The sequence below is a fragment of the Stenella coeruleoalba genome (assembly GCF_951394435.1).
Source record: "Stenella coeruleoalba genome assembly, chromosome: 4".
NCBI classification, from domain to species: domain Eukaryota; kingdom Metazoa; phylum Chordata; class Mammalia; order Artiodactyla; family Delphinidae; genus Stenella; species Stenella coeruleoalba.
Window position 1 is genome coordinate 114,551,152 of NC_137149.1, and position 18,903 is coordinate 114,570,054.

The 18,903-nt window shown below is 38.6% G+C and overlaps 1 protein-coding gene across 7 annotated transcripts in view; it reads left to right on the forward strand.

Moving 5' to 3' along the window:
* Positions 1 to 8,166, forward strand: part of AFF1 (ALF transcription elongation factor 1) — a 206,703-nt gene extending 198,537 nt beyond the window's left edge. For all 7 annotated transcript variants that reach the window (XM_079919251.1, XM_079919253.1, XM_079919252.1 and 4 more), the window contains one exon: positions 2,205 to 8,166. In XM_079919251.1, coding sequence (XP_079775377.1) covers positions 2,205 to 2,326 — 122 coding nt within the window. In that variant the 3' untranslated portion in view covers positions 2,327 to 8,166. The remainder of the gene's footprint in view (positions 1 to 2,204) is intronic.
* Positions 8,167 to 18,903: the final 10,737 nt, after the last annotated feature.

An 18,903-nucleotide genomic window follows, 5' to 3' on the forward strand; every position in this document is an offset into this window, starting at 1 on the left:
CAATTCTTTCTTGAGCTCTGTGGCATGGAGATAGATTTCTGTGACTAGATCTTAGCAAAATTAAATCAAAAGTGGCTTTAGCACGTTGCCCCTTTGGAAGTTTTGGTATCGTTATTTCACCCTGAACTGAAGTGCTAGCAAAAGGGCTAAGCAAATGCAGATGGAAAGTCATTGGCTGTCCCCAGGCACAACACATTTGAGATGGGAAGTAGCATAACCTAAAATACTGCATTTATTCTTCAACCCAGAAATGTAAAATGGATGGAGCACCTGATGGCTGAGGAAGAAAAAAGCAGCTGAAACTACAAATACATATTTGTTTCATAATCACTAACTTTAAGCCAGTAGTTCTCTAATTTACGGGTCTTCAGAAAGATGTACTGTACAATGGTCAATTGTTATGTCATTCAAAGACATCAGGTTCATCTGTTTACCGAGCTAGAAATATAGTATGTAGTTTCACTTTTTAAAATGCAACAGCTGTGCGGAAATTTTTTTATCATTAACACTTGAAGTAATAAAATAGGCTTCATTTATTAATAAATGTTTCATTTGATTTATTTTTATATTATAGTTCCATTTGTGAGGCTTGTGACTTTTGTTTATCAGCTATAATTTCTACACTTGTAAGGCTTAAAAGGAAGCCAACAAGTTAAAAGAAAATTGCAAATAACGTTTGTCCCTTTAGTCTTCCCTTAGTTGTGTAATTGTTTTAATTCACTTTGCCTTTGCAGAAGTTTGGGTATCTTTGAAGTGCTGTTGAGTCTCATCTGGGAAGATTATGTAAATTGCATTCTCCTTGCTTATTATATGGGTAGAATGGGAAGAAAAGGCAAGACAAATTCTCATTAAATTCTGTGCATATTTCTGTTATGCTTTCTGTTTCTGTAGTTGGTTCTGAGGTGAATATGCCCTATTCTGTTTGGAAGAATGGCCTTTTAGTTATATAGCCAAAGACATTTAGTATTTTCTGGTTTCTTAAGGTGTTATTGTACCATTTTGTAAAAGGAATATTATTATTATTAAAATTGTTTGGTAAATATTTTTGACAAATTACCTTCTGAAGCAGCCACAACTTAGAAAGATAATGTCAAAACTAAGGTGATTTTTTTTTTTTTTTAAAAAAAGACCCAGCCAAAATAAGGTGTGAATTTGTCATACTGTTAAATTGAAATTGGTAACAAAATGTATCCCCTTCCAGTTTACTTTTTTGGGTTTTAGAGTAATTGAAAATTTTATTTTATTATATTTAAAATAATTTCTAAGTGTGAGCAGCAAGACTGACTGTAGTTTCAGTTTTTATTTTCTGTGGACAGACTTGATAAACTGGAGACCCTGAAGCAGGATTACCCAAATTGTAGTGTCAGGATTTTAGCTGTACCAGAGGCTTTTATGTGCTACACATAATTTGTATAAAGTTTTATATGGGCAAATTGGGTACATAAATAGTCTCTATTTTTCTAAGGGAATGCAATAAATGTAGCATCGTGAATAAATATAACTTTTATAATCCTTAAAAAAATACTGTGTTTATTGCTTGTTTTCAGTATATGTTAAGAAAGATGGTTAGCAACAGTATAGGAAATATGGCTTAGTAAATATTCTTGGGTCTTGTTTGTGAAGAACGCCCTTGGAGAAATCCAAGGTTTAGGAGATGGTCAAGCACCTGTTAGAGAAACTGCTTGGTGTCAGTGCTAGTGACCACTGAGCAAATGCTTATATGTAAATACCAGATTAAAGCCTTGACGTGCTCTTTCCTGGCTATAGGGAAGAAGTCGGCCAGCTGGCTGTGGCCACTTATTTTCCTCACAGCCTCTTCAAACCTTGTTTTCTTTCTTAGCAAACTAATGATGCTTTTTTTTTTTAATTTAAACATGTTGAGTATTTTTATTTGTTTATTTTCATTCATGTGTCCATTGATCCAAAAGTATAAATGGAGTATTTTCCACTGTCAGCCACTGTGCCAGGCATTAGGGAGTCAACTCTGAAACAAATTTAGTTCCTCCCTTTTTAGACTAGTGGAGGGATGTGGAGAGTTAGCAAACCATTACAGTAGATGGTGAGGTTTTTTTTCTTTTTTTGCTCTGCTAGATGACGTACAGAATACTGTGGGAATGTAGTTTCTGGAGCCTTGCCTTTTTATGTTTTCACGTTTATTTTGTGTGTGCACGTGTGTTTACATGTTGGGCTTGCTTTGTTTGCAGAATTCTTTGCTCAGCTCGGCACAGGTGTGTGCACCCTGGCCCTTGACAGCAGTCTGATGGACCTGGTGCGCTATACAAGACAGGGCTTTCAGCGGCTGAAACAAGTAACCAAAACACCTTAATGGAGGCCCAGGTTGATCTGATGCCTTGAGAACTTTTTTGCACGTGGGAAGCCTCAAAACAGTCCAGACATTTGTCTCATCAGGATACCAAACTCGAGAAGAGAAGCACCATGAGATGGCCAGGATATTTGTTCACTGAAACTCAAGAACTATGGAATCATTGGTTGGACAGGATGGTTTTGTAGAAGCAGAAATGAGGAGGCTGGCCTCAGAGATGATCTTGCCTTTCCTTGCTAAAGGACAGAAGTGCAATGTAGCCTGAGTGGGCTTATGAATGGTCTAGAAACATTTCCGTCTTTTTTTAACCAGCAGGATGCAAATGAAATGAGGAGGAGCAATTTCAACTCTGGAAGCAAATTCACATCATCTCAGTAGCCACATTAGTTCATTCCTAGAAGGAATTTTTTTTTTTTAAAACAGTGAATTGTGGTGTAGGGTTTTGTGGGTGATTTTTTTTTTTCTTTTAAGTTTTGGGGGAAATATTTGTTTAATAAATTCTAATGGTCATCTATAAAACATAAGTTGTGAAGGACTCCACTGTACCCCACTTTCTGCCATTGAACAGTGGCTTTGATAATACCAGGTATTGTCCTAATTTATAAAATTGAAGGCAACCCACCCCCCGACCCCCCATTGCCTGGATACTGCACGTTCAACCCAGCTCTGATTTCTCCGTTACTGTGCTGGAAGGTGGCCCCGTCGGGCTGGGGGAGAGAGGAGCTTCAGCACACAGGGAAGCCGTCTCCACCCCCATCTGCATCCCCATCTCCATGTACCACGGAGGACCGGGCGCTGCCGTTCCCACCCCCTGCTCCAGAGAAAGGCAGTCACATCGACTGTACTCTGCATTTTCTACTTTGGGGAAGAAGGAAACCAACATTTATCCGTGACCAGATGGTTGAAGTGCTTTTTAATTTTTGTTTAAGTAGAGCTGGAATTTGAGGTGCTGATCTGTGGTCTCCAGTTATGTGGTAACTCACGTTGTCTACCAACTCAGAGTTTTGTCAGCGAACAAAGAAAAGTGAAATCTACTTCTTAGAGAGGCTATATTTTTCTGCTACAAATTACTTTATATTTATAGCAAAACTAGACTTGGAGAGCCCTTGATTGTCTAGGGGAAATTAACTCCCTGAGAGGCTGTGGAGATTTGGGGTGGTTTATTAGACTTTCAAAAAAAAAAAAAGTCACCACATGCCTTCAGTCCAGAGTGTTCTCAATCAACTAGATGTGATTAGATTGAAGAGGAACTGTGGCCTTCCCATAAGTTGTTATTGCCAGATTCTATACATTAAACCAAGTTTATTTTGAATGACCTAAAGTGGGGGAAAAAAAACCAAACAAACAGAATTCCCACATATCCATAAGCACAGATTTTTTTCATTGAAACTTTGAGGGTTATTGGAAGCATTATTTTGAGTGCAGTGTTTTTAGAAGCTAATTCTTTTTATCCCTTTTAGAAGTAGAATTTGCACATCTGTTACAGTTGAGGAGTGAGTGTTAACGCTACAACTGGTTTATTTTTCTGCCTTCATCCCATTTCCGCCCCCTACGAGCTGTTGCCTACCAAGCATGTTTGACATTGTCATGTTCATTAGTGAAGAAGGGAGTACCATCTTTATTTATAATGAAGAGGTCTAAGGTCCATATGATGAATGTAAGAACTTTCTTGGTAACTATATAAAAGGGATGTGTAGCGGATGGGAGTGATGCTTATTTTTCACAATATAAATTGTTTGTGTGAAGCTGTTCCTTCAGTGTCTTAGAGTATCCAGCCTGTTCTTTGGTTATCACTAGCTAGGACAGAGGTCTGTTACTTCATGTTTAGGTTAAAGCGAGAGAATTACAACAGTAGTAATATCTGAGCATAAGAACTTGATGTGCGATCTTGATGGACTGATTTCATTTACTGATGTTCTAAAGCAGAGCCATGGTCCTTTTTAAACTACTCGTTTAAAAAGCAGCCTGTTGTTAAATGAACAGTAATTGCGTGGTAGGTTGTCTGCTTGTGGCATTGTGTGTCCATCTCTTATATGTAGGAGACAGGACACCAGAAGCAGGCTTATGTGGTTACTTAACATCTTTTTTCCCCCTTACTCCCTTGGCCATTCCCGCTCCCTTCACCCCGTCACTCCCCAGTACAAGCCACCTGTCAGTTTGGAAGAGTGTGTTCTTGAGGACAGGTTCTGATCTATGCAGACCGTGCTGAGTGTGTGTGTCTTGTCAGGAGCCACAGTGTCCCCTTGACTGAAGACATTTCCAAGGCAATTTCTCAGCCATTTCTAAAAGAGGTAATTGCTTTTTCAGTGGCCTTATTCTTTGTGTGTGTGTGTGTTTCCCTGACCTTTATATTAAGATTTTATTTGTCCCTTAAAAAACTAACGAGTTTGCAGAGATCAGTTTGTACTGTTTTGATCATGGAATATTTCTGATTCTTACTGCAAAATGCATTTTACCTAAAAGAATTCTTAATGGCTACTTTTAAAGTAGAGTATGTAAAAGGGTAGTGGCTGATGAATCCTTAAGGTTCATAAGGTCTTTTCGCTGTTGCAGTTGTATATAGAAATCTAAAGGATTTTTAAATCATTTGCACTTTTCCACTGCATGCTTAAATTCCCAAAGGCAAAATTTGTACTGAGGTAGATAATTGAAAGGACTAGATTATAAAATCAAGCCTTTGAATATGTGAAGTTCTTATAACAACCGTAATAGTACACACTTCACAGTGAGACAAATACAGAACATCTTGAGTAAAAATGGAGTGTAAAAACCTTGCCTTTGGCACTACAGTTTCGTGTGTGTGTGTGTCTATCTTTACTAGGAAATGGAAGAACACTGTTTTACTTTAAAAAACGTTGAATGTTTCTGTCCTTCCTGGAGGTAATTAAAATGTGAATCACCGAGTTTAAGATTTTAGCCAGACTAAGGGCCCTGATAAACAATGATAAAACACTTCACTGAAATTTACCAAATTACACTGGGTTAAGAATGTGAAAACGTCCTTCATATGCCAGCTGTGGGAGGGTCCAGCTGGCATATTATCAGGACCAGAACTACAACAGGAGAATGACTTAGCTGGTGCTATGATTTAATCACAATACTGAATGGGAAAAGCCTCTTGATTTTTTTTTTTTGAACAAAAGGACCTTTATTTTATAATCTGTTTTGACCAAAATGTTTAGCTATTTCCCCTAGACAAATTGGACCACACTTATCTCCCTTGTCCTATATCCTTTAATTCCCGATCTCAGGATGTTTAGAAGCTAACAAACTACCCCTTTCTGGCTGAAAACTTGCCTTAATTGGTACCTTAAATATTAACGTTAGTAGGATCAGGAGCTTAACTTTTTTTTTTTTATGATTCCTGTTCAGTAATTTTTAGAAGCAAAAAGAAACCATTGTGCCCTCCAAAATGAATAAAACTCTTATCTCTGATATATGAAAGGAAATGTGTGTGTACATATACACACACACACACAGACTAAGAGGCTGGCTAAATTGGATATATTTATTGTGCCTTTGTTGACCACACCTAATTTTGGAATAATGCTGTATTCATTTTGCCATGGCTTTAAGAGATGTTAGGTGGGTCTTGCACCTTTTTCTCTTCTGCTTCATGAAGTTTGAGGTGTATTTGTGCATCTTTAGGTAAATGAATCAAATAAGGCTTGATTCCCTACCTCCCACACAGATTCTACTTTCTCTTAAGGATTTGTTTGCCCAGACACTACACAAAATCTGTGAAAAACTTTGCCACCTCATCTCTTACACTCTTTACCACTGATTAGCAGTATTTAAATCTTGCTAGAATATTTGGCCTTCTTTTAGAAACACAGATGTAGAGATTTCCTCATTGTGGTTGTGGAGGGGTGTCAGGATTATAGCGGTACTTGGTCCCTTTCTCTCTTGCTCTAGTGGTTGCCTCTTTTGTTTTTGGTCCTACTTAGAATTTGTGGATGCAGGTTTTTTTCCTATATTTTTGTCATTCTGTTTGTGGGAGGTGGAGTGGCAGAATAACAAACATGGTGTTGGGGATTTTCCTTCAAACATTGCAAGTGGTATTTCCACCATACACACCTCAAATATCCAATCCAGTTGTGTCAGTCACCGAAAATCTGAGAACGAATTGTGACCACTGGCCATGCTCTTTAGTTCGTATTTATGAGGTGTTGACAAGCACCCATCTGCCACCTCTCTTAAGGTAGCTGTAAATTTCCTGTTGTCCCGGGGAAAGCCACTCTATTCTTTCTGTTCGCGGTGTGTTGGATATCAACAGGTACTGTGCTGGGTAGAGAAGTGCCTGTATTTCTCTACCCAAGACAGCAGGAAGGAAACTTACAGCTCCCTGGGAGCCTAGATATTACTATATCGACCTGGAAGGACAAAGAAATAAGACCACTGACAGCGAGGCTGGCCGAGCTGCACTGGTCAGACCAGGCAGTGGCTAACCTAAGGAAGATAACTTGCTTTGCTTACAAGTAGATGTTTAAGTGATGCTGAATACAGGCAGTATTAACTTTTGTTAATTAACTTTTGTTTAAGAACAAAAGGCAGTACTCGCCTTTTGTTCAGGCCATCAACATGTATTGTTAAAATTACTGCACATCCCCTCCTCAGATACCAAGTATACACTGTTCATGTTGGTGTGTGTGTTTATACACGTGTGTCCCAAATCTTGTGTTGGTTTTTTTTTTGTCTTTCTTCTCCTGAATGTGATCATATTTTGGATGATACCTGAGCAGGGTTGCCTTTTTTTATTTATTACCATTATATATTATATTATATTATATATTTTTTGCTTTCTTATAACTTTGGAGGAAAGTCAAATCTTGGTATTATTAAAATTGTTTAAAAAAGAATAAATTGTCCAGTTGATAAATGAAGATCACTGGTCTGTCTCTAAAATAATATGAACTTTTCTTTAATTATTGTGTAATAATGTGCCAGCTATCTAGTCCACACAATGGTTTTGTATGTAGGATAGGGAAGCAGTGATGCGCTCAGTGGAAAGATGTGCAACACAGACAAGGGGGACTCCATGTGTTTTATCTACTTCAGCAATGGAACTGAAACTAGGGGCTTTTGTGAATAAAATTTAGCTACCTTGTACAGTCCTTTGAAAGAGACATACGTGATCTGTGAGAATTATAGTTTTCTTTTTTTAGAAGAAAAATTTGCAAAAGATCTTTCCAAAGATACCGTGCCACAGATCTTTTGTTTATTGTTCTCTGTAATAAGGATTAATTGCTGTTTAAAAAACCATGTAATTGACTTGTTCGTCTTCAAATTCTTTACTTTTCACAAGAGGATGGAGCTGTAAAAAAAAAAAATTAATAAAAATTTAGAGAAATCATTGGCGTGGAATCCATGCTTTCACTTTGCTTGAATAAATAATTCCTAAAATTGCTATATGTAATTACTGCTTAGAGCCAAGGAGAGTCTCACATGGAATAATTTGCCCTTATTCACAGTATGTATTTATTGTTGAAATGGGAAAGGAGCGGGCAGAGGGTAGCTCATCTTTCTGTTCAGTTTATTTTCAAGATCTCAATCACTGCACTCGTGGTGCAGTGGTTAAGAATCCGCCTGCCAATGCAGGGGACATGGGTTCGAGCCCTGGTCCAGGGAGATCTCACATGCCACTGAGCAACTAAGCCGGTGCGGCACAACTGCTGAGCCTGTGCTCTAGAGCCCGGAGCCACAACTGTTGAAGCCCATGTGCCTAGAGCCTGTGCTCCGCAATGAGAGAAGCCACTGCAATGAGAAGCCCATGCACTGCAACGGAGAGTAGCCCCCGCTCTCTGCAACCAGAGAAAGCTGGCACGTAGCAACGAAGACCCAATGCAGCCATAAATAAATAATTAAAAAAAGAAAAGATCTCAATCACAAATTAGCCTAATAGCACCAGTGTTGCTTATCTCAACATCAACTGCCAGGTGCAACAGTGACCAAATTTGCCTGTTTTCAATTTGTTTGCTGGGTATGGGGAGACATATTTGTAGAATGTTGGTATGGGAAGAAATCTAAAGTCCATCTGGTTTCTCTTCCCTTTGCCATTCCAAAAGAAATGATACTCTAGGTGCTGAAAGATGACTTCCTAATTTTGAATCCTGGCTCTCTGGTTTGCTATGTGACCATGGGCAAGTTACTTAGCCTCTCTGGGTTTCTTATAAACAGTTACAGCTTTGGTGTCTACCTAGTAAGGTGCTGAGGATCACATTAGATGGTGTGCTTAGTATGGTGCCTCTGCCATAAACACTCAAGACTGGTGGCCTTTTTAGACTTCCTCCCTCCCCTCACTGCACCACAATATCCCAACAGGTGACCCTTCAGTCTTTGAATACTGATAAAGATCTTGCTACCCACCTCTTCCTCTTTGATTCTTTTTGTTCTTCCTTATATTACGCTGACCTCTACTTATATCGGTCCTAATGAACAAACAGGGACCCACCCTTGGCAAGCTCACAGAGTTGACAAGCCAGCAATAACTGGTGAGCATGCAATGGCAGGTGCGGGAAAGGGAAAGTTTTAGTCCCGCTTAAGACTAAAGGGAAGACTGAGGGAAGAGCTCTCACTTGAACTAGGCCTTAAAATATGGGTAATAAAACCTGGGTTTTCATTTTTTTCACAAAAACTTTCGTCATATCTTGTCTCATACATTTTCAGTAGTAGTTGTCCACTGCATGGTTGTACCAGTTTATTTAACCAACCCTCTTGTTAAACATTGAGACTATCTCTAATCTGGGGATAGTATAAAGAATGCTCCCATGGCCATCCCTGAAGCAAACTAGTTGGGCAGATTCAACAGTATTTCACCATATTTTCTTTATGTATATGTGTGCATGTGTATATTTATGCTTCACCCCTAAAGACTTAAGCAAGCATTTCCTAGGACATTATCCAGCAGGATCACAATACCATTATATCAGCTAAGAAAATTTCTCAACATCTGATATTCGGTTCATATTCGAATTTCTGTAATTGTCCCCCAGAGGTCTTACAGCTTGTTTTTTTTTTTTTTTTTTTTTTTTTTTTTGAGCCAGGACTCAGTGAAGTTTCAGGCATTACATTTGGTTGTCATGTCTCTCTGTTAATCCAGAACAAAAAAAAACCACACCTTTGTAATACAACGTCCTACATGTTGGCCCTGTTTTTCCCTAAGAGTCCGTGAATTCATATCTGTGTCTCCTATATAGATTTCCTATAAACTGGGTTAGGTTTATTTTATTTTAAAGATTTTTTTTGATGTGGACGATTTTTAAAGTCTTTATTGAATTTGTTACAATATTGCTTCTGTTGTATGTTTTGGGTTTTTGGCTGCGAGGCATGTGGGATCTTAGCTCCCCAACCAGGGATCGAACCTGCACCCTCTGCATTGGAAGGCTAAGTCTTAACCATTGGACCGCCAGGGAAGTCCCTGGGTTAGGTGTAGAAGCTTGATTGTATTTGGCAAGAAACTTTCACAGGTGGTGCTGTGTATTATTTCATGTTACATCACATCAGGAGACACCTAAAATCATCCTGTTAGTGATGCTAACTTTGAGTCTTTGGTGAGGATATGATCACCAAAACTCTTACAAATATGGGCTTTGCCCTGTGGCAACCACGTTTCACTTAGTGATTTTAGCATGCATTAATAATCCGGTCCTTTACCAATCATGGGTATTATGTTTGGAAAACACAAAAAGGAAAAAAAATCACCCAATTTGATAGGTGGGAGACTGTCTTCTGATGTTTTCATTTACATTTTCATTCTTATGGTACTGTTTTTTGTTACATATGAAGTTGCCATTTGTAGTGCATAGGTTACAGGACCAATACTCTAGACCCAATTCAAGAGCCTAGATGTGGGGAAAGTTTTCACTTAAATCATATGGAATGAGTTCTCCACTAGGAAGAGTTCTGTTAATGAAGGAAAAGGATGCTGAGCAGTAAAAGAAAAAATAACAAATTATCCCTCCAGGCTATTCATCTTTCCCTTTTGATTTATATATTCAGGATATTAACCTCTTATTATGTTGTAAATATTTCCAAATTATCTTTTGCTTTTCAGGTTTTATTATGACACATTTTAAGAAAGTTTGTTTAGTTTTTTAAGTAGGCTGACTTCGACCAATGTCTTTGCAGTTTCTGCTTCTGGTATCTCAAGGTATGTAAGAACTGTCTCCCAGACACTGGGAGACAATTTTACTACTGCTGGATTACCGCAGCACCTCTAAGGTAAGATACAAACCTTTCTCTGTGCGTCTGTCTTCTAAGTATTTAGGCACTTTTGACGCCTGAATTATTTAAAGGGATATTTGTTTACTATTTGCCAGGGTTCTTGGGAATATAAATTGTCACAATCCAGGCTGCTTTAAATTAGGACACCTAGGAGGTGTTCAAAACCCTTCAATCCATTCCAAACAGCTTTGAAGTCCAATGGGTCTTTACCAGAATATAATCGGAGGTTTATCTGCTGTTACTTGGTTGTGATTAGATAACTGTACCCGTCTAGCCTGTTTTGTCTTAGAGCAGGATTCTTTCAGGGTTTGTGGTTTCTCCACAGACCACATTCAGCTGAAAGCCAAGACTGTAGTGAGACAGCAAGGCTCTGGTAATAAAGACCTGTGCCCTTCCAGCAGACTGGAGGGCGGGCCTTGAAATACTTTCTAAACAGACAATTCTATTTTAGCTTGAAAAGACCATGTGCCTGCTCTGGATAAGTGCTTTACATCACCCTTCTCTATTACTGGGGCCCAGTCCTAACATCTCATTTACCTTATTTCACATGTAGGAGGTCAGAAACAATTATGGGTTTGCATCTCTTCCCTGCTAAATTATCATCTAAACAACACACACATACATTTCTACATATATACACACTATTATTGGAAAACCAATTGAACTCAAGTGCATGGGCTTTAGGAAAATGTCTTCAGTTAACTATTCAACTCCCTGCTTTCCCATCTTTGTTCTGCAGCCTTTGAAGAAACTCCTCCTCCTGCAGGTAGGACTTGGTATACAAGATTGCAACCAAGGACTTTACAAGCATCTCAAGGGAGTAAGTGATCTGGTAAAGTGGTTTTACAGAGGTCCCCAAGCCTACATCTACATCTATGTAAGTATCATTTTGGAATTAAAATATTTTTTTTCAAACTGATTTACAAATAGTCTAGTTTTTAAAAAATCAAATGACACAAAAGCGTATAGAGCAAAAAGTGTAAGAGCAAGTCTACTTCATCCCTTCCTCCCCAGAGTAAACAACCATTAAGTTTGGTGCGTCTTTCCATAACTTTTGTTCACTTACACATTATTTTTAAACATAAATTTGGATGTATTATATTCTGACTTTCTCCCCACTTTATATTTCTTTTTTAAAAAAATTATTTTTGGCTGCGTTGGGTCTTCGTTGCTGTGTGCAGGCTTTCTCTAGTTGCGGCAAGCTGGGGCTGCTCTTCGTTGGGTTGTGTGGGCTTCTCATTGTGGTGGCTTCTCTTATTGCAGAGCACGGGCTCTAGGTGCGTGGGTTTCAGTAGTTACAGCACTTGGGCCCAGTAGTTGGGGCTCGCAGGCTCTAGAGTGCAGGCTCAGTAGCTGTGGCGCACGGGCTTAGTTGCTCCGCGGCATGCAAGATCTTCCCGGACCAGGGATCGAACCGGTGTCCCCTGCGTTGGCGGATTCTTAACCACTGCGTCACCAGGGAAGTCCCTATATGTCTTCTATGTTAATCATTTTGGCTGTAAAATATTGTGTAACTAAAGACGTATCACCATTTATTTAAACATTCTCCCATTATGCAGGCAAGCTGCCCCTGGCCCAATTATTCTGCTGTTGCAAACAATGCTGTACTGAGGATTCTTGGTACACACATTGTCTTGCATTCCTACAAGTGTCATTACAGGAAAAATTTCTGGAAGGGGGATTTCTGGGTCAAACAATAAGCCAATTAAAAAAATTTTTTTGTCACCAAACCACTTCTCCCAAAAAAGCTCTGATACCAACTGTGGATGAGCTTAACATTCTTGCCAGCTTTGCTTGCAAAATGAAAAAGTCCTTTTTTTTTTTTTTTGCCCGCACCTCGCAGCTTGCGGGATCTTAGTTCCCTGACCAGGGATTGAACCCTTGCCCTCGGCAGTGAAAGTGTGGAGTCCTAACCACTGGACCGCCAGGGAATTCCTGAAAAAAGTCTTATACTACCTCAATTTGCATTTCTCTGCCAACTGAAGTTAACCATTTTGCCAGATTTATTTGGCCACTTGGCATTTGCTTCTGTAGAAGGCCTTTTCCTATACTTAGCTCATTTCTGTGAGATTATATTTTGCTTCTAATTTGTAAATTAAGAAACTTGGACTAGGTTGATGATCACACGACACTTCCCAAGTTTGTTCCGCTGAGAACAAGCATCTTGAGCTGCTTACAGCATTTCCCATTTTTTCCAACGTTGCAGGCCATGATCAATCCCTGAGTTAAACTCCATTCACATCACTGACGTGGGGCCTCACGATCTGAAGCTCCATTAATCCTTAAAACTTACTGCTTGGTCCAAGTAAATGATATTTGTCCTGGATAACGTAGAATCTATAAAATATTGGAAAGTTTTGAAACCCACTGGATGTCCAAAATGAATTTCACCATAGGTTTCTCTCTGGCCCATGGATCTAATCTAAAATTTGATTGTACAGTCCTGAGCCTTACTTGACTACTCCTATTGATTTTCTATTTGCTTATTATTATTGTTTTTACATTTTTATTGGAGTATCATTGCTTTACAATGGTGTGTTTCTGCTTTATAACAAAGTGAATCAGTTATACACATACATGTGTTCCCATATCTCTTCCCTCTTGCGTCTCCCTCCCTCCCACCCTCCCTATCCCCCCCTTCTAGGTGGTCACAAAGCACTGAGCTGATCTCCCTGTGCTATGCGGCTGCTTCCCACTAGCTATCTATTTTACGTTTGGTAGTGTATATATGTCCATGCCACTCTCTCACTTTGTCACAGCTTACCCTTCCCCCTCCCCATATCCTCAAGTCCATTTTCTACTAGGTCTGTGTCTTTATTGCTGTCTTACCCCTAGGTTCTTCATGACATTTTTTTTTTCTTAGATTCCATATATATGTGTTAGCATACGGTATTTGTCTTTCTCTTTCTGACTTACTTGACTCTGTATGGCAGACTCTAGGTGCATCCTCCTCATTACAAATACCTCAATTTCGTTTCTTTTTATGGCTGAGTAATATTCCATTGTATATATGAGCCACATCTTCTTTATCCATTCATCCGATGATGGATAAAACAACTTAGGTTGTTTCCATCTCCTGGCTATTGTAAATAGAGCTGCAATGAACATTTTGGTACATGACTCTTTTTGAATTATGGTTTTCTCAGGGTATATGCCCAGTAGTGGGATTGCTGGGTCGTATGGTAGTTCTATTTGTAGATTTTAAGGAACCTCCATACTGTTCTCCATAGTGGCTGTACCAATTCACATTCCCACCAGCACTGCAAGAGTGTTCCCTTTTCTCCACACCCTCTCCAGCATTTATTGTTTCTAGATTTTTTGATGATGGCCATTCTGACCAGTGTGAGATATATCTCATTGCAGTTTTGATTTGCATTTCTCTAATGATTAATGATGTTGTGCATTCTTTCATGTGTTTGTTGGCACTCTGTATATCCTCTTTGGAGAAATGTCTATTTAGGTCTTCTGCCCATTTTTGGATTGGGTTGTTCTTTTGTTATTGAGCTGCATGAGCTGCTTATAAATTTTGGAGATTAATCCTTTGTCAGTTGCTTTATTTGCAAATATTTTCTCCCATTCTGAGGTTTGTCTTTCGGTCTTGTTTATGGTTTCCTTAGCTGTGCAAAAGCATTGAAGTTTCATTAGGTCTCATTTGTTTATTTTTGCTTTTATTTCCATTTCTCTAGGAGGTGGGTCAAAAAGGATCGTGCTGTGATTTATGTCATAGAGTGTTCTGCCTATGTTTTCCTCTCAGAGTTTGATAGTTTCTGGCCTTACATTTAGGTCTTTAATCCATTTTGAGCTTATTTTTGTGTATGGTGTTAGGGAGTGATCTAATCTTATACTTTTACAGGTACCTGTCCAGTTTTCCCAGCACCACTTATTGAAGAGGCTGTCCTTTCTCCACTGTACATTCTTGCCTCCTTTATCAAAGATAAGGTGACCATATGTGCATGGGTTTATCTCTGGGCTTTCTATCCTGTTCCATTGATCTATCTTTCTGTTTTTGTGCCAGTACCATACTGTCTTGATTACTGTAGCTTTGTAGTATAGTCTGAAGTCAGGGAGCCTGATTCCTCCAGCTCCTTTTTTCATTCTCTAGATTGCTTTGGCTATTCGGGGTCTTTTGTGTTTCCATACAAATTGTGAAATTTTTTGTTTTAGTTCTGTGAAAAATGCTAGTGGTAGTTTGATAGAGATTGCATTGAATCTGTAGATTACTTTGGGTAGTATAGTCATTTTCACACTGTTGATTCTTCCAATCCAAGAACATGGTATATCTCTCCATCTGTTTGTATCATCTTTAATTTCTTTCATCAGTGTCTTATAATTTTCTGCATACAGGTCTTTTGTCTCCTTAGGTAGGTTTATTCCTAGATATTTTATTCTTTTCATTGCAATGGTAAATGGAAGTGTTTTCTTGATTTCACTTTCAGACTTTTCATCATTAGTGTATAGCAATGCCAGAGATTTCTGTGCGTTAATTTTGTATCCTGCCACTTTACCAAATTCATTGATTAGCTCTAGTAGTTTTCTGGCAGCATCTTTAGGATTCTCTACGTATAGTATCATGTCATCTGCAAACAGTGACAGCTTTACTTCTTCTTTTCCGATTTGGATTCCTTTTATTTCCTTTTCTTCTCTGATTGCTGTGGCTAAAACTTCCAAAACTATGTTGAATAAGAGTGGTGAGAGTGGGCAACCTTGTCTTCTTCCTGATCTTCGTGGAAATGCTTTCAGTTTTTCACCATTGAGGACAATGTTGGCTGTGGGTTTGTCATATATGGCCTTTATTATGTTGAGGAAAGTTCCCTCTATGCCTACTTTCTGCAGGGTTTTTATCATAAATGGCTGTTGAATTTTGTTGAAAGCTTTCTCTGCATCTATTGAGATGACCATATTGTTTTTCTCCTTCAATTTGTTAATATGGTGTATCACATTGATTGATCTGCGTATATTGAAGAATCCTTCCTTGCTGGAATAAACCCCACTTGATCAAGGTGTATGATCCTTTTAATGTGCTGTTGGATTCTGTTTGCTAGTATTTTGTTGAGGATTTTTGCATCTATGTTCATCAGTGATAATGGCCTGTAGTTTTCTTTCTTTGTGACATCCTTGTCTGGTTTTGGTATTAGGGTGATGGTGGCCTCCTAGAATGAGTTTCGGAGTGTTCCTCCCTCTGCGATATTTTGGAAGAGTTTGAGAAGGATAGGTGTTAGCTCTTCTCTAAATGTTTGATAGAATTTGCCTGTGAAGCCATCTGGTCCTGGGCTTTCGTTTGTTGGAAGATTTTTAATCACAGTTTCAATTTCAGTGCTTGTGATTGGTCTGTTCATATTTTCTATTTCTTCCTGATTCAGTCTTGGCAGGTTGTGCATTTCTAAGAATTTGTCCATTTCTTCCAGGTTGTCCATTTTATTGGCATAGAGTTGCTTGTAATAATCTCTCATGATCTTTTTTATTTCTGCAGTGTCAGTTATTACGTCTCCTTTTTCATTTCTAATTCTATTGATTTGAGTCTTCTCCCTTTTTTTCTCGATGAATCTGGCTAATGGTTTATCAATTTTGTTTATCTTTTCAAAGAACCAGCTTTTAGTTTTATTGATCTTTGCTATTGTTTCCTCATTTCTTTTTCATTTATTTCTGATCTGATTTTTATGATTTCTTTCCTTCCGCTAACTTTGGGGTTTTTTTGTTCTTCTTTCTCTAATTGTTTTAGGTGCAAGGTTAGGTTGTTTATTCGAGATGTTTCCTGTTTCTTAAGGTAGGATTGTATTGCTATAAACTTCCCTCTTAGAATTGTTTTTGCTGCATCCCATAGGTTTTAGGTCGTCGAGTCTCCATTTTCATGTTTCTAGGTATTTTTTGATTTCCTCTTTGATTTCTTCAGTGATCACTTCGTTATTAAGTAGTGTTTTGTTTAGTCTCCATGTGTTTGTATTTTTTACAGATCTTTTCCTGTAATTGATATCTAGTCTCATAGCGTTGTGGTCGGAAAAGATACTTGATACAATTTCAATTTTCTTCAATTTACCAAGGCTTGATTTGTGACCCAGGATATGATCCTGGAGAATGTTCCATGAACACTTGCGAAAAATGTGTATTCTGTTGTTTTTGGATGGAATGTCCTATAAATATCAATTAAGTCCATCTTGTTTAATGTATCATTTAAAGTTTGTGTTTCCTTATTTATTTTCATTTTGGATGGTCTGTCCATTGGTGAAAGTGGGGTGTTAAAGTCCCCTACTATGAATGTGTTACTGTCGATTTCCCCTTTTATGGCTGGTAGTATTTGCCTCATGTATTGAGGTGCTCCTATGTTGGGTGCATAAATATTTACAATTGTTATATCTTCTTCTTGGATCATTGATCTAATGATCCTTGATCATTATGTAGTGTCCTTCTTTGTCTCTTCTAATAGTCTTTATTTTAAAGTCTATTTTGTCTGATATGAGAATTGCTTCTCCAGCTTTCTTTTGGTTTCCACTTGCATGGATTATCTTTTTCCATCCCCTTACTTTCAGTCTGTATGTGTCTCTAGGTCTGAAGTGGGTCTCTTGTAGACAGCATATATATGGGTCTTGTTTTTGTATCCATTCAGCCAATCTGTGTCTTTTGGTGGGAGCATTTAGTCCATTTACATTTAAGGTAATTGATATGTATGTTCCTATTCCCATTTTCTTAATAGTTGTGGGTTCATTATTGTAGGTCTTTTCCTTCTCTTGTGTTTCTTCCCTAGAGAAGTTCCTTTAGCATTTGTTGTAAAGCTGGTTTGGTGGTGCTGAACTCTGTCAGCTTTTGCTTGCCTGTAAAGGTTTTAATTTCTTCATCGAATCTGAATGAGATCCTTGCTGGGTAGAGTAATGTTGGTTGCAGGTTTTTCTCCTTCATCACTTTGAATATGTCCTGCCAGTCCCTTCTGGCTTGCAGAGTTTCTGCTGAAAGATCAGCTGTTAACCTTATGGGGATTCTCTTGTGTGTTATTGTTTTTCCCTTTCTGCTTTTAATATGTTTTCTTTGTATTTAATTTTTGACAGTTTGATTAATATGTGTCGGCGTATTTCTCCTTGGATCTATCCTGTATGGGACTCTCTGTGCTTCCTGGACTTGATTAACTATTTCCTTTCCCATATTAGGGAAGTTTTCAACTATAATCTCTTCAAATATTTTCTCAGTCCCTTTCTTTTTCTCTTCTTCTTCTGGAACCCCTATAATTCGAATGTTGGTGGGTTTAATGTTGTCCCAGAGGTCTCTGAGACTGTCCTCAGTTCTTTTCATTCTTTTTTCTTTATTCTGCTCTTCAGTAGTTATTTTCACTATTTTATCTTCCAGGTCACTTATCTGTTCTTCTGCCTCAGTTATTCTGCTATCGATCCCTTCTAGAGTAGTTTTAATTTCATTTATTGTGGTGTTCATTGTTGCTTGTTTCATCTTTAGTTCTTCTAGGTCCTTGTTAAATGTTCCTTGCATTTTGTCTATTCTATTTCCAAGATTTTGGATCATCTTTACTATCATTATTCTGAATTCTTTTTCAGGTATACTGCCTATTTCCTCTTCATTTGTTAGGTCTGGTGGGTTTTTATCTTGCTTCTTCATCTGCTGTTTTTCTGTCTTCTCATTTTGCTTATCTTACTGTGTTTGGGGTCTCCTTTTTGCAGGCTGCAGGTTCGTAGTTCCCATTGTTTTTGGTGTCTGTCCACAGTGGCTAAAGTTGGTTCAGTGGGTTGTGTGTAGGCTTCCTGGTGGAGGGGACTAGTGCCTGTGTTCTGGTGGATGAGGCTGGACCTTTTCTTTCTGGTGGGCAGGTGCACATCTGGTGGTGTGTTTTGGGGTGTCTGTGGACTTATTATGATTTTAGGCAGCCTCTCTGCTAATGGGTGGGGTTGTGTTCCTGTCTTGCTAGTTGTTTGGCATAGGTTGTCCAGCACTGTAGCTTGCTGGTCGTTGAGTGAAGCTGGGTGCTGGTGTTAAGATGGAGGTCTCTGGGAGATTTTTGCTGTTTGATATTATGTGGAGCTGGGAGGTGTCTTGTGGACCAGTGTCCTGAAGTTGGCTCTCCTACCTCAGAGGCACAGCACTGACTCTTGGCTGAAGCACCAAGAGCCTTTCATCCACACGGCTCAGGATAAAAGGGAGAAAAAGTAGAAAGAAAGAGAGAGTGAGAGAGAGAGAGAGAGGGAGAGAGAGAGAGAGAGAGAGAGAGAGAGGGAGGAAGGAAGGAAGGAAGGAAGGAAGGAAGGAAAGAAAAGAAAGGAAGAAAGAAAGAAGAAAGAAAGAAAGGAGGGAGGGAGGAAAGAAAAAGAAAGAAAGAAGATAAAATAAAGTTATTAAAATAAAATTAAGCAAAAAAAGGTTTT